General features: G+C 32.6%; 1 protein-coding gene across 1 annotated transcript in view; it reads right to left on the minus strand.

Moving 5' to 3' along the window:
* LOC133647042 (SIN3-HDAC complex-associated factor-like) overlaps window positions 1–14,250 on the minus strand; it is a 38,103-nt gene that overhangs the window by 9,489 nt on the left and 14,364 nt on the right. Inside the window, 4 exon segments of the mRNA XM_062043097.1 lie at window positions 979–1,129; window positions 10,533–10,656; window positions 13,878–13,977; window positions 14,040–14,167. Coding sequence (XP_061899081.1) covers window positions 979–1,129; window positions 10,533–10,656; window positions 13,878–13,977; window positions 14,040–14,167 — 503 coding nt within the window.

Consider the following 14,250-nt stretch of genomic DNA (forward strand, 5'->3'; position numbering starts at 1 on the left):
GTCAAAATAAGGAGATAAACATTTCAAAATTATGAGATAAAAACGTAGTCATAATCAGGAGATAAACATTTTCAAATTATAAAATAAATCAAAATTATGAGCTAAAGTCAAAATTATGAGCTAAAAAGTCATAATTATGAGATAAAATTGAGAAAATAATGTTGAAATTATGAGCTAAAAAGTCGTAATTATGAGATAAAATTGAGAAAATAATGTTGAAATTATGAGCTAAAAAGTCATAATTATGAGATAAAATTGAGAAAATAATGTTGAAATTATGAGCTAAAAAGTCATAATTATGAGATAAAATTGAGAAAATAATGTTGAAATTATGAGCTAAAAAGTCATAATTATGAGATAAAATTGAGAAAATAATGTTGAAATTATGAGCTAAAAAGTCATAATTATGAGATAAAATTGAGAAAATAATGTTGAAATTATGAGCTAAAAAGCCATAATTATGAGATAAAATTGAGAAAATAATTTTGAAATTATGAGCTAAAAAGTCATAATTATGAGATAAAATTGAGAAAATGTTGAAATTATGAGCTAAAAAGTCATAATTATGAGATAAAATTGAGAAAATAATATTGAAATTATGAGCTAAAAAGTCATAATTATGAGATAAAATTGAGAAAATAATGTTGAAATTATGAGCTAAAAAGTCATAATTATGAGATAAAATTGAGAAAATAATGTTGAAATTATGAGCTAAAAAGTCATAATTATGAGATAAAATTGAGAAAATAATGTTGAAATTATGAGCTAAAAAGTCAATACATCCACGGGTGAAAGTCCAACAATGAGAATATGGTGCAAAGGTTTATGTACTCTAGCAATTAGATTGACAAAGTGAAACTAACATGAAACATTCATGATCATAAACATTGTAACAAACAAAGTTGTGAGTTTCACATTTGAAGTTGAATGGCTGACACCAATCGACTTCTGCACGACACTCCAGTGTTCAAATATTACCTTCTCCAGTAGGTGAGGTCCAGGAAGGAGAAAACGGGCGAGCGTCCGGAGCCCCGACTGAGCTCCGTGTCGGAGCCGTCGTCAGACAGGTTGCTGTAGCTGGGGGACTGAGCGGGGGAGGTGCTGGACGTGGTGCTGTGGGCGTCGGAGTCTGAAACACAACACAACTCTCAGTGCCGGTTTACACCACAACCAGGAGTCTGAGTCTGAAACACAACACAACTCTCAGTGCGGGTTTACACCACAACCAGGAGTCTGAGTCTGAAACACAACACAACTCTCAGTGCGGGTTTACACCACAACCAGGAGTCGGAGTCTGAAACACAACACAACTCTCAGTGCGGGTTTACACCACAACCACGACTCAAATATGGATGAAGACATTGGCAAGGTGGTGCAATATGTACTAGATAATGGCTTTTTTGCCCACATCCGATATTGTTCAACTCTTAATTACCAATATTAACCAATACCGATATATACGGTGGTGGAATGAACACATTATTATGCCTAATTGTGTTGTGATGCCCCGCTGGATGCATTAAACAATGTAACAAGGTTTTCCACAATAAATCAACTCAAGTTATGGGAAAAAATGCCAATATTTATTATTGAAGTCACAAAGTGTATATTGTAGCGTCCCGGAAGAGTTAGTGCTGCAAGGGGTTCTGGGTATTTGTTCCGTTGTGTTTACGTTGTGTTACGGTGCGGATGTTCTCCCGAAATGTGTGTGTCATTCTTGTTTGGTGTGGGTTCACAGTGTGGCGCGTATTTGTAACAGTGTTAAAGTTGTTTATACGGTCACCCTCAGTGGGACCTGTATGGCTGTTGACCAAGTATGCCTTGCATTCACTTGTGTGTGTGTGAAAAGCCGTAGGTATCATGTGACTGGGCCGACACGCAAAGGCAGTGCCTTTGAGGTTTATTGGCGCTCTGTACTTCTCCCTACGTCCGTGTACACAGCGGCCTTTTAAAAACTAATTGAAACCGATACCGATAATTTCCGATATTACATTTGAAAGCATTTATCGGCCGATAATATCGGCAGCCCGATATTATCGGACATCTCTAATATGTACCCTATTTTCTCATAAGTATGAGTCTTTATCTCATAATTACAATTTTTTATGCCATCATTTTGATTGTTTTATCTCATAATTATGACATTCAATCTCATAATTCCAACTTTCGTGTCTCATAATTTCAATTTCGTATCTTGTAATTATGACTTTTTATCTCATATTTTAAATTTTTTTATCTTATAATTATGACTTTTCATCTAATAATTTCAATTTTGTTTGTCATAATTATGTTTTACCAGATATTCATGACTTCTTATCTCATAATTTCGATTCTTTATTTTATAATTATGACTTTTTATCTCATCATTTTGACTTCCTAACCTCATAAGTATGAGTCTTTATCTCATAATTAAAATATGTTATGCCATCATTTTGATTGTTTTATCTCATAATTATGACATTTAATCTCATAATTCCAATTTGCGTGTGTCATAATTTCAATTTTGCATTTTATAATGACTTTTTAATCTCATATTTCCAATTTTCGTGTCTCATAATTTCAATTTCGTATTTTATAATTATGACTTTTTATCTCATAATTTCAATTTTTTTTATCTTATACAGTAATTATGACTTTTCATCTCATAATTTCAATTCTGTTTGTCATAATTATGTTTTACCAGATATTCATGACTTCTTATCTCATCATTTCGATTCTTTATCTTATAATTATGACTTTTTATCTCATCATTTTGACTTCCTAACCTCATAAGTATGAGTCTTTATCTCATAATTACAACTTTTTATGCCATCATTTTGATTGTTTTATCTCATAATTATGACATTTAATCTCATAATTCCAATTTGCGTGTCTCATAATTTCAATTTTGCATTTTATAATTATGACTTTTTATCTCATAATTCCAACTTTCGTGTCTCGTAATTTCAATTTGGTATCTTATAATTATGACTTTTTATCTCATAATTTCAATTTTTTTATCTTATACAGTAATTATGACTTTTCATCTCATAATTTCAATTCTGTTTGTCATAATTATGTTTTACCAGATATCTATGACTTTTTATCTCATCATTTCGATTGTTTATCTTATAATTATGACTTTTTATCTCATTATTTTGACTTCCTAACCTCATAAGTATGGGTCTTTATCTCATAATTACAATTTTTTATGCCATCATTTTGATTGTTTTATCTCATAATTATGACATTTAATCTCATAATTACAATTTGCGTGTCTCATAATTTCAATTTTGCATTTTATAATGACTTTTTATCTCATATTTCCAATTTTCGTGTCTCATAATTTCAATTTCGTATCTTATAATTATGACTTTTTATCTCATAATTTCATTTTTTTTAATCTTATACAGTAATTATGACTTTTCATCTCATAATTTCAATTCTGTTTGTCATAATTATGTTTTACCAGATATTCATGACTTCTTATCTCATCATTTCGATTCTTTATTTTATAATTTTGACTTCCTAACCTCATAAGTATGAGTCTTTATCTCATAATTACAACTTTTTATGCCATCATTTTGATTGTTTTATCTCATAATTATGACATTTAATCTCAAAATTCCAATTGTATATTGTAGCGTCCCGGAAGAGTTAGTGCTGCAAGGGGTTCTGGGTATTTGTTCCGTTGTGTTTATTATTGTGTTTCCGATATTACATTTGAAAGCATTTATCGGCCGATAATATCGGCAGCCTGATATTATCGGACATCTCTAATATGTACCCTATTTTCTCATAAGTATGAGTCTTTATCTCATAATTACAATTTTTTATGCCATCATTTTGATTGTTTTATCTCGTAATTATGACATTTAATCTCATAATTCCAATTTGCGTGTCTCCTAATTTCAATTTTGCATTTTATAATGACTTTTTAATCTCATATTTCCAATTTTCGTGTCTCATAATTTCAATTTGGTATCTTATAATTATGACTTTTTATCTCATAATTTCAATTTTTTTTAATCTTATACAGTAATTATGACTTTTCATCTCATAATCTCAATTCTGTTTGTCATAATTATGTTTTACCAGATATTCATGACTTCTTATCTCATAATTTCGATTCTTTATCTTATAATTATGACTTTTTATCTCATCATTTTGACTTCCTAACCTCATAAGTATGAGTCTTTATCTCATAATTACAACTTTTTATGCCATCATTTTGATTGTTTTATCTCATAATTATGACATTTAATCTCATAATTCCAATTTGCGTGTCTCATAATTTCAATTTTGCATTTTATAATTATGACTTTTTATCTCATAATTCCAACTTTCGTGTCTCGTAATTTCAATTTGGTATCTTATAATTATGACTTTTTATCTCATAATTTCAATTTTTTTTATCTTATACAGTAATTATGACTTTTCATCTCATAATTTCAATTCTGTTTGTCATAATTATGTTTTACCAGATATTCATGACTTCTTATCTCATCATTTCGATTCTTTATTTTATAATTTTGACTTCCTAACCTCATAAGTATGGGTCTTTATCTCATAATTACAATTTTTTATGCCATCATTTTGATTGTTTTATCTCATAATTATGACATTTAATCTCATAATTCCAATTTGCGTGTCTCATAATTTCAATTTTGCATTTTATAATTATGACTTTTTATCTCATAATTCCAACTTTCGTGTCTCGTAATTTCAATTTTGTATCTCATAATTATGACTTTTTATCTCATAATTTAAAAAAAATTTGTATCTTATAATTATGACTTTTCATTTCATAATTTCAATTTTGTTTGTCATAATTATGTTTTACCAGATATTCATATCTTCTTATCTCATCATTTCGATTCTTTATTTTATAATTTTGACTTCCTAACCTCATAAGTATGAGTCTTTATCTCATAATTACAACTTTTTATGCCATCATTTTGATTGTTTTATCTCATAATTATGACATTTAATCTCATAATTCCAATTGCATATTGTAGCGTCCCGGAAGAGTTAGTGCTGCAAGGGGTTCTGGGTATTTGTTCCGTTGTGTTTATGTTGTGTTTCCGATATTACATTTGAAAGCATTTATCGGCCGATAATATCGGCAGCCTGATATTATCGGACATCTCTAATATGTACCCTATTTTCTCATAAGTATGAGTCTTTATCTCATAATTACAATATTTTATGCCATCATTTTGATTGTTTTATCTCATAATTATGACATTTAATCTCATAATTCCAATTTGCATGTCTCATAATTTCAATTTTGCATTTTATAATTATGACTTTTTATCTCATAATTCCAACTTTCGTGTCTCGTAATTTCAATTTCGTATATTATAATTATGACTTTTTATCTCATAATTTCTAAAAAATGTTATCTTATAATTATGACTTTTCATCTCATAATTTCAATTTTGTTTGTCATAATTATTTTTTACCAGATATTCATGACTTCTTATCTCATCATTTCGATTCTTTATTTTACAATTATGACTTTTTATCTCATCATTTTGACTTCCTAACCTCATAAGTATGAGTCTTTATCTCATAATTACAACTTTTTATGCCATCATTTTGGTTGTTTTATCTCATAATTATGACATTTAATCTCATAATTCCAATTGCATATTGTAGCGTCCCGGAAGAGTTAGTGCTGCAAGGGATTCTGGGTATTTGTTCCGTTGTGTTTCCGATATTACATTTGAAAACATTTATCGGCCGATAATATCGGCAGCCCGATATTATCGGACATCTCTAATATGTACCCTATTTTCCGGACTATAAGGCGCACTTAAAATCCTTTTCCCCCCCCTCAAAACTCGACAGTGCGCCTTGTAACAGATTAATTCTGGTTTTGCTTACCCACCTCGAAGCTATTTTATTTGGTACATGGTGTAATGATACGTGTGACAGATGGCAGTCACACATAAGAGATATGTGTAGACTGCAACCTGACTCCAGTAAACAACACCAACATTTAAGTGAAAGTACCAATGATCGTCACTCACACTAGGTGTGGCGAATTATTCTCTGCATTCACCCCCTGGGAGGTGAGGGGAGCAGTGAGCAGCAGCGGTGGCCGCGCCTGGGAATCATTTTTTTGGTGATCTAACCCCCAATTCCAACCCTTGATGCTGAGTGCCAAGCAGGGAGGTAATGGCTCCCATTTTTATAGTCTTTGGTATGACTCGGCCGGGGTTTGAACTCACAACCTACCCCATCTCAGGGTCGGACACTAACAACTAGGCCACTTTATACGTTCCATTGAAAATATAGAACATTACACACGGCGTTCAAAAATCCTTCAAAATATTTTAGTAGGACTTTGGTAAGCTATGAAGCCACACCACTTGATGGATTGTACTGTGCTTCAACATAGGAGTATTATTATGGTGTGTGTATAAAGTAAGACATGATATCTGGCGTTTTGTTTCGCAATATTATGCAAGAGCAACTTTTCAACCTTCTGGTACCTGCTGATCTGTATTTGGGATCTGCATAAATCTTGAAAAATTGCACACGTCGCCTTTGTACAAATGAGAATTTTGCTAAGAGTAAAATGCGGTGTCGTTTCAAACTACTTTTTGATCAAATTTTTTAAAAAACTTGCCATTTGTATTAATTGGTTTCTTTAAAAAGGAGAGAAAATTGTAAATCTGATTTTTTTGTGAAAAAAAGTACAACATTTTTATTTAAATTGAATGTTTTATGTCTTGTGTTAAAACCCGCTTTTATTTTCTGGCTTTTATGTGTTTTATTTCATTTTGTTAACCTTTATTTACCCGGAAATGTCCCACTGAGCTTAAGAATTTATTCTGCAAGGAACACATTTATAAACTTTTTATCGATTAAGCTTTTACCTAGTTTAGAGTTTTTTATTTACCCGTTTTTATGCTGTTACTTTCAACGCTTTCAATTCATTTACTTTTTACTAGAGATGTCCGACAAAATCGGACTGCCGATATCATCGGCCGATAAATGCTTTAAAATGTAATATCGGAAATGATCGGTATCGGTTTCAAAATTATCGGTATCGGTTTCAAAAAGTTTTTAAAAGGCCGCTGTGTACACGGACGTAGGGAGAAGTACAGAGCGCCAATAAACCTTAAAGGCACTGCCTTTGCGTGTCGGCCCAGTCACATAATATCTACGGCTTTTTCACACACACAAGTGAATGCAAAGCATACTTGGTCAACAGCCATACAGGTCACACTGAGGGTGGCCGTAATAAACAACTTTAACACTGTTACAAATACGCGCCACACTGTGAACCCACACCAAACAAGAATGGACAAACACATTTCGGGAGAGAACATCCGCACCGTAACACAACAGAACAAATACCCAGAACCCCTTGCAGCATTAACTCTTCCGGAACGCTACAATATACACCCCCCCCCCCCCCCCCCCCCCCCCCCCCCACCTCAACCTCATGCTCTCTCAGGGGAGAGCATGTCCCAAATTCCAAGCTGCTGTTTTGAGGCATGTTAAAAAAAAAAAATGCACTTTGTGACTTCAATAATAAATATGGCAGTGCCATGTTGGCATTTTTTTCCCATAACTTGAGTTGATTTATTTTGGAAAACCTTGTTACATTGTTTAATGCATCCAGCGGGGCATCACAACAAAATGAGGCATAATAATGTAATTAAGAGTTGGACAACATCGGCAAAAAAGCCATTATCGGATATCTCTACTTTTGACCGTTTTTTGCAGCCCTTTGGAAATCGTAGTGCCAAATACAGTCGTGGTCGAAAGTTTACATACACTTGTAAAGAACATACCGTATTTCCTTGAATTGGCGCAGGGAATATAGTATTCGCACGTCTAGAATTACTGCCGGGTCAAACTCGTTTCTCAAAATAATTAACGCATGCTTGGCCTTATCGCCGGTTCATTATTGACGCCGTTTCGCAAAATATTAATTTTATTATCGCATGTCTGTAATTTTCGCCGGGTCGAACTCGTTTCGCAAAATATTTAGCATATGGCTAGAACTTCCACCGGGGTCAAATTCGTTATGTCACGAGTGACGCTTTACCTGTCCTCATTTTCAAAATGGAGGAAGCTGCTTTCAGTAGTTTGCAATCGCACAAAGGAAAAAAGATAAAGAGCTATTCAGTAGGATTTAAGGTCCAAGCTATTGAATACCGGTACAGTATGCTAAAAAGAACAGTAAGCAGCTATGTTTTATTAATATACCGTAGCTGCGTGTGTTAAATACTGTATAAGTCATTAAATGACTCCCGCCTCCTGGTGGTAGAGGGCGCTAGTGATCCTTCTTGCGACTTCCGGTACTGCAGAAGAAGTGAACACACGCAGCCTCTGCCTGAACTTTTAACAAGGAGGACTACATACTAAAATAAAACAGTTTTCTAAACTGGACTTTCAATGGAAGCAGGAGGTAATAATTAAAGGAATATCTCCATCGAAACAGAGACTTTTAAAACGGAAGAAAGAAAATAAGGAAGACTTCTATAAACAAGTTATCGATGCTTTTGGTCAGAAGGAGCTGCAAATGGACTCCATTTATAAGTACAGGTAAGACCATAATAACGTTTTTTTTTATTAAATGTGCTTTTCATGATGGTATGGCTTACATCACACTCAAAGCGCACGCCTAAATTTACCGGATTCCTTTATGGTAAACGCCGGAGTGAGAAGAGGTTTTAAAATAATTAGCCGGTTTCCGGTAAACGCCAGAGTGACAGGAGGTTTTAAATTAATTAGCGCCCCTGCGGCTGTTCCAGGAAATACGGTAATGTCATCTGACACCACACGGACAAAGATGAGACCTTCTGGAGGAAAGTTCTGTGGTCGGATGAAACAAAAAATGGAGCTGTTTGGCCACAATACCCAGCAATATGTTTGGAGGAGAAAAGGTGAGGCCTTTAATCCCAGGAACACCATGCCTACCGCCAAGCATGGTGGTGGTAGTATTATGCTCTGGGCCTGTTTTGCTGCCAGTGGAACTGGTGCTTTACAGAGAGTAAATGGGACAATGGAAAAAGGAGGATTACCTCCAAATTCTTCAGGACAAGCTAGGAGGTTGGGTCTTGGGCACAGTTGGGTGTTCCAACAGGACAATGACCCCCAAACACACCTCAAACGTGGTAAAGGAATGGCTAAATCAGGCTAGAATGAAGGTTTTAGAATGGCCTTCCCAAAGTCCTGGGGCCCTACTTATCAAGCTTCTTACACTTAAGTCCTGAGAATTTGCGAAATTTAGTCCTACTCTCAAACTTAAGAATAAAAGCTTTTTATCAACGTTCTTAAGTCTAAGAATCACTCCTACTCTCCACGATATTTAAGAGACCTTCAGAGGTGTCTTAAGTGGTTAGGAGTTGCCAGCAGGGGATGGCACTGAGGCGAGAGAGACGTGCGCGAACGTTCAGGGAACGGAACAATGTTGTTGTTTTTTTGATGACGAGCAGCTGATCAAACGGTATCGTTTAGACAGAGCGGATATTATTTTTGTCACAGATTTAATACTTTTCGATTCCTTGTTGATTTCTGCATGTGCACACCAGTTTCAAATTAGTTGCCTAATTAATGAATTGGAAAGAAAATGTTATGACAGTAGCGTATGTGTGTGGCTGTGAGGTGAGTGACGTCAGTGAGTGTGTGGGCGAGAGAAGAGAGGGAGCGGCGGGGACTAGTTTGTTTTGTATTATTTTGTAGTTTATTGTCAAAATATACACTCCCATTGTCCACTTAAATATTTCCAAGATATTTCTTTATTCTTAGACAACGGATTCCCTTCCGTGATTGGTCATTTCTATGGACACAGAAATGATGTCACCTAAAATTGCGTTTACGGCACATAGTAATGTCGTAATTCAGCTCTGAGTGTGACACTTAAGATTCAGTCCTACACTTCGCTGAAAGTGTGAGTAAGACGCTTGATAACTAACTTTTAAGTGCAGCTTTCAGCGAAGAATTTATTTACTCTTAAGTCAACTCTTAGCAGACTTCTTAGGAGTAATTCTAAGAAGCTTGATAAGTACGGCCCCTGACTTAAACGTGTGGACAATGCTGAAGAAACAAGTCCATGTCAGAAAAGCAACACATTTAGCTGAACTGCAGCAATTTTGTGGTGAAAATTTCAAGCAGAAGCTTGTGGATGGCTACCAAAAGTGCCTTATAGCAGGTAAACTTGCCAAGGGACATGTAAGCAAATATTAACATTGCTGTATGTATACTTTTGACCCAGCACATTTTCAGTAGACCCATAATAAATTCATAAAAGAACCAAACTTCATGAATGTTTTTTGGTGACCAACAAGTATGTGCTCCAATCACAAAAAAATAAAGAGTTGTAAAAAAGATTGGAGAGTCCAGACAGCCATGACATGATGTTCTTTACAAGTGTATGTACACTTTTGACCACGACTGTAAGTGCAATAGACTGTTTTTTGTGGGAGAAACACGCTCGCTTTGATGGTTGGAACTCAATGTGAGCTCATGACACTAAAAGACGCTTAAAAAGAGCTTTTTAGACAAAAATACCAAAATGCAGAACTAACTGTTTCTTTTGAGTTCTTTCTGCAGCCTGCTGATCTGACTCGGGCGTGCTTTCTTGGCCATGGACTTCATCTTCTTGGGCCTGGAGGTCAACTTCAGACTCGGACCTCCTCGAGCATCCACCACCTGCGTAGAAGACACCTTATAGTTACAACTTTCCTGTCTCATCATTTCAATTTTGTAGCTTATAATTATGACTTTTTATCTCATCATTTAAATTTTTTTTATCTTATAATTATGACTTTTCTTTTCATAATTTCAATTTTTTGTATCTTATAATTATGACTTTTCATCTCATAATCTCAATTTTGTTTGTCATAATTATGTTTTACCAGATATTCATGACTTCTTATCTCATAATTTCGATTCTTTATCTTTTAATTATGACTTTTTATCTCATAATTCCAATTTTTCGTGTCTCATAATTTCAATTTTGCATCTGATAATTATGACTTTTTATCTCATAATTCCAATTTTTCGTGTCTCATAATTTCAATTTTGCATCTCATAATTATGACTTTTTATCTCATAATTCCAATTTTCGTGTCTCATAATTTCAATTTTGTATTTTATAATTATGACTTTTTATCTCATAATTCCAATTTTCGTGTCTCATGATTTCAACTTTGTATCTCAATTATGTTTTATCTGATACTCATGACTTTTTATCTCACAATTTCAATTTTTTTTATCTTATAATTATGACTTTTCATCTCATAATCTCAATTTTGTTTGTCATAATTATGTTTTACCAGATATTCATGACTTCTTATCTCATCATTTCGATTCTTTATCTTATTATTATGACTTTTTATCTCATAATTTTGACTTCCTAACCTCATAAGTATGAGTCTTTATCTCATAATTACTTTTTATGCCATAATTTTGATTGTTTTATCTCATAATTATGACTTTTTATCTCATAATTCCAACTTTCGTGTCTCATGATTTCAACTTTGTATCTCAATTATGTTTTATCTGATACTCATGACTTTTCATCTCATAATCTCAATTTTGTTTGTCATAATTATGTTTTACCAGATATTCATGACTTCTTATCTCATCATTTCAATTCTTTATCTTATAATTATGACTTTTTATCTCATCATTTTGACTTCCTAACCTCATAAGGATGAGTGTTTATCTCATAATTACAACTTTTTATGCCATCATTTTTGATTGTTTTATCTCATAAATATGACATTTAATCTCATAATTCCAATTTTCGTGTCTCATAATTTCAATTTTGTATCTCAATTATGTTTTATCAGATACTCATGACTTTTTATCTCATAATCTCAATTTTGTTTGTCATAATTATGTTTTACCAGATAGTCATGACTTCTTATCTCATCATTTAAATTCTTTATCTTATAATTATGTCTTTTTATCTCATAATTTTGACTTCCTAACCTCATATGTCTGAGTCTTTATCTCATAATTACAACTTTTTATGCCATCATTTTGATTGTTTTATCTCATAATTATGACATTTAATCTCGTAATTCCAATTTGCGTGTCTCATAATTTCAATTTTGTATCTCAATTATGTTTTATCTGATACTCATGACTTTTTATCTCACAATTTCGATTTTTTTAATCTTATAATTATGACTTTTCATCTCATAATTTCAATTTTGTTTGTCATAATTATGTTTTACCAGATATTCATGACTTCTCATCTCATAATTTTGATTCCTTATCTTATAATTATGACTTTTTATCTCATAATTTTGACTTCCTAACCTCATAAGTATGAGTCTTTATCTCATAATTACAACTTTTTATGCCATCATTTTGATTGTTTTATCTCATAATTATGACATTTAATCTCATAATTCCAATTTTCGTGTCTCATGATTTCAACTTTGTATCTCAATAATGTTTTATCTGATACTCATGACTTTTTATCTCATAATCTCAATTTTGTTTGTCATAATTATGTTTTACCAGATATTCATGACTTCTTATCTCATAATTTCGATTCTTTATCTTATAATTATGACTTATCTAGTAATTTTGACTTCCTAACCTCATAAGTATGAGTGTTTATCTCATAATTACAACTTTTTATGCCATAATTTTGATTGTTTTATCTCATAATTATGACATTTAATCTCATAATTCCAATTTTCGTGTCTCATAATTTCAATTTCGTATTTTATAATTATGACTTTTTATCTCATAATTCCAACTTTCGTGTCTCATGATTTCAACTTTGTATCTCAATTATGTTTTATCTGATACTCATGACTTTTCATCTCACAATTTAAATTTTTTTCATCTTATAATTATGACTTTTCATCTCATAATTTTGTTTGTCATAATTATGTTTTACCAGATATTCATGACTTCTTATCTCATAATTTTGATTCTTTATTTTATGACTTTTTATCTCATAATTTTGACTTCCTAACCTCATAATTATGACATTTAATCTCAAAATTCCAATTTTCGTGTCTCATAATTTCAATTTTGTATCTCAATTATGTTTTATCTGATACTCATGACTTTTTATCTCACAATTTCGATTTTTTTATTTTATAATTATGATTTTTCAATTCATAATCTCAATTTTGTATTTCATAATTATGTTTTACCAGATATTCATGACTTATCTCATAATTTCGATTCTTTATCTCATAATTACAACTTTTTATGCCATAATTTTGATTGTTTTATCTCATAATTATGACATTTAATCTCATAATTCCAATTTTCGTGTCTCATAATTTCAATTTCGTATTTTATAATTATGAGTTTTTATCTCAGTTTTGACTTTCTTACCTCATAATGTTGACCTCCTAACCTCATAAATATGAGTCTTTATCTCATAATTACTTTTTATGCCATGATTGTTTTATCTCATAATTATGACATTAAATCTTATAATTCCAGTTTTTGTGTCTCATAATTTCAATTTTGTATCTTATAATTATGACTTTTTATCTCATAATTTCACATTTTTTTTATCTCATAATTTCAATTTTTGTATCTTATCATTTCAATTTTTTGTATCTTATAATTATGACTTTTTATCTCATAATTTAAATTTTTTTTATCTCATAATTTAAATTTTTTGTATTTTATAATTATGACTTTTCATCTCATAATTTCAATTTTGTTTGTCATAATTATCTTTTACCAGATATTCATGACTTCTTATCTCACAATTTAGATTTTTTATCTTATAATTATGACATTTTATCTCATCATTTTGACTTCCTAACCTCATACTGAGTCTTTATCTCATAATTACAACTTGTTATGCCATCATTTTGATTGTTTCATCTCATAATTATTAGTTCTTCGGGAGCATTGGCGGGAGACCACCATTACGGACGTACGTGGTTCCAGTTCTTTTTGGTTCCCACAGGTAGCTTCTTCCATCTCTTCACCAGGAGCACGCAAGCGTTGCAGATTTCCCCGGATCGTGTTTCACTCAGTCTGCAGAGAAATGCCATTAGGAAAGTTCCAAACCACTCGACGCTCCGTCCGTCCACACTTACCCAAAGCAGCTCCTGAAGTCTTTCTCATAGCGCTTGCTGTCGGTGAAGCGAGAGCTGGAGGACTTTGCTCGGCAGATGCAGCAGCCGTCCAGACTCCGGTACATTTTGGGCTTGTGAAAGCCAAACATCTGTAGGGCCACAAAGAATGAAAGACTTAATAATTTCGCCTTCACCACAGCTTCATTTCCCTTAGGGTGGCTGACTAGCGCTT

The sequence above is a fragment of the Entelurus aequoreus genome, linkage group LG03 (genome assembly GCF_033978785.1).
Source record: "Entelurus aequoreus isolate RoL-2023_Sb linkage group LG03, RoL_Eaeq_v1.1, whole genome shotgun sequence".
Lineage (NCBI taxonomy): Eukaryota > Metazoa > Chordata > Actinopteri > Syngnathiformes > Syngnathidae > Entelurus > Entelurus aequoreus.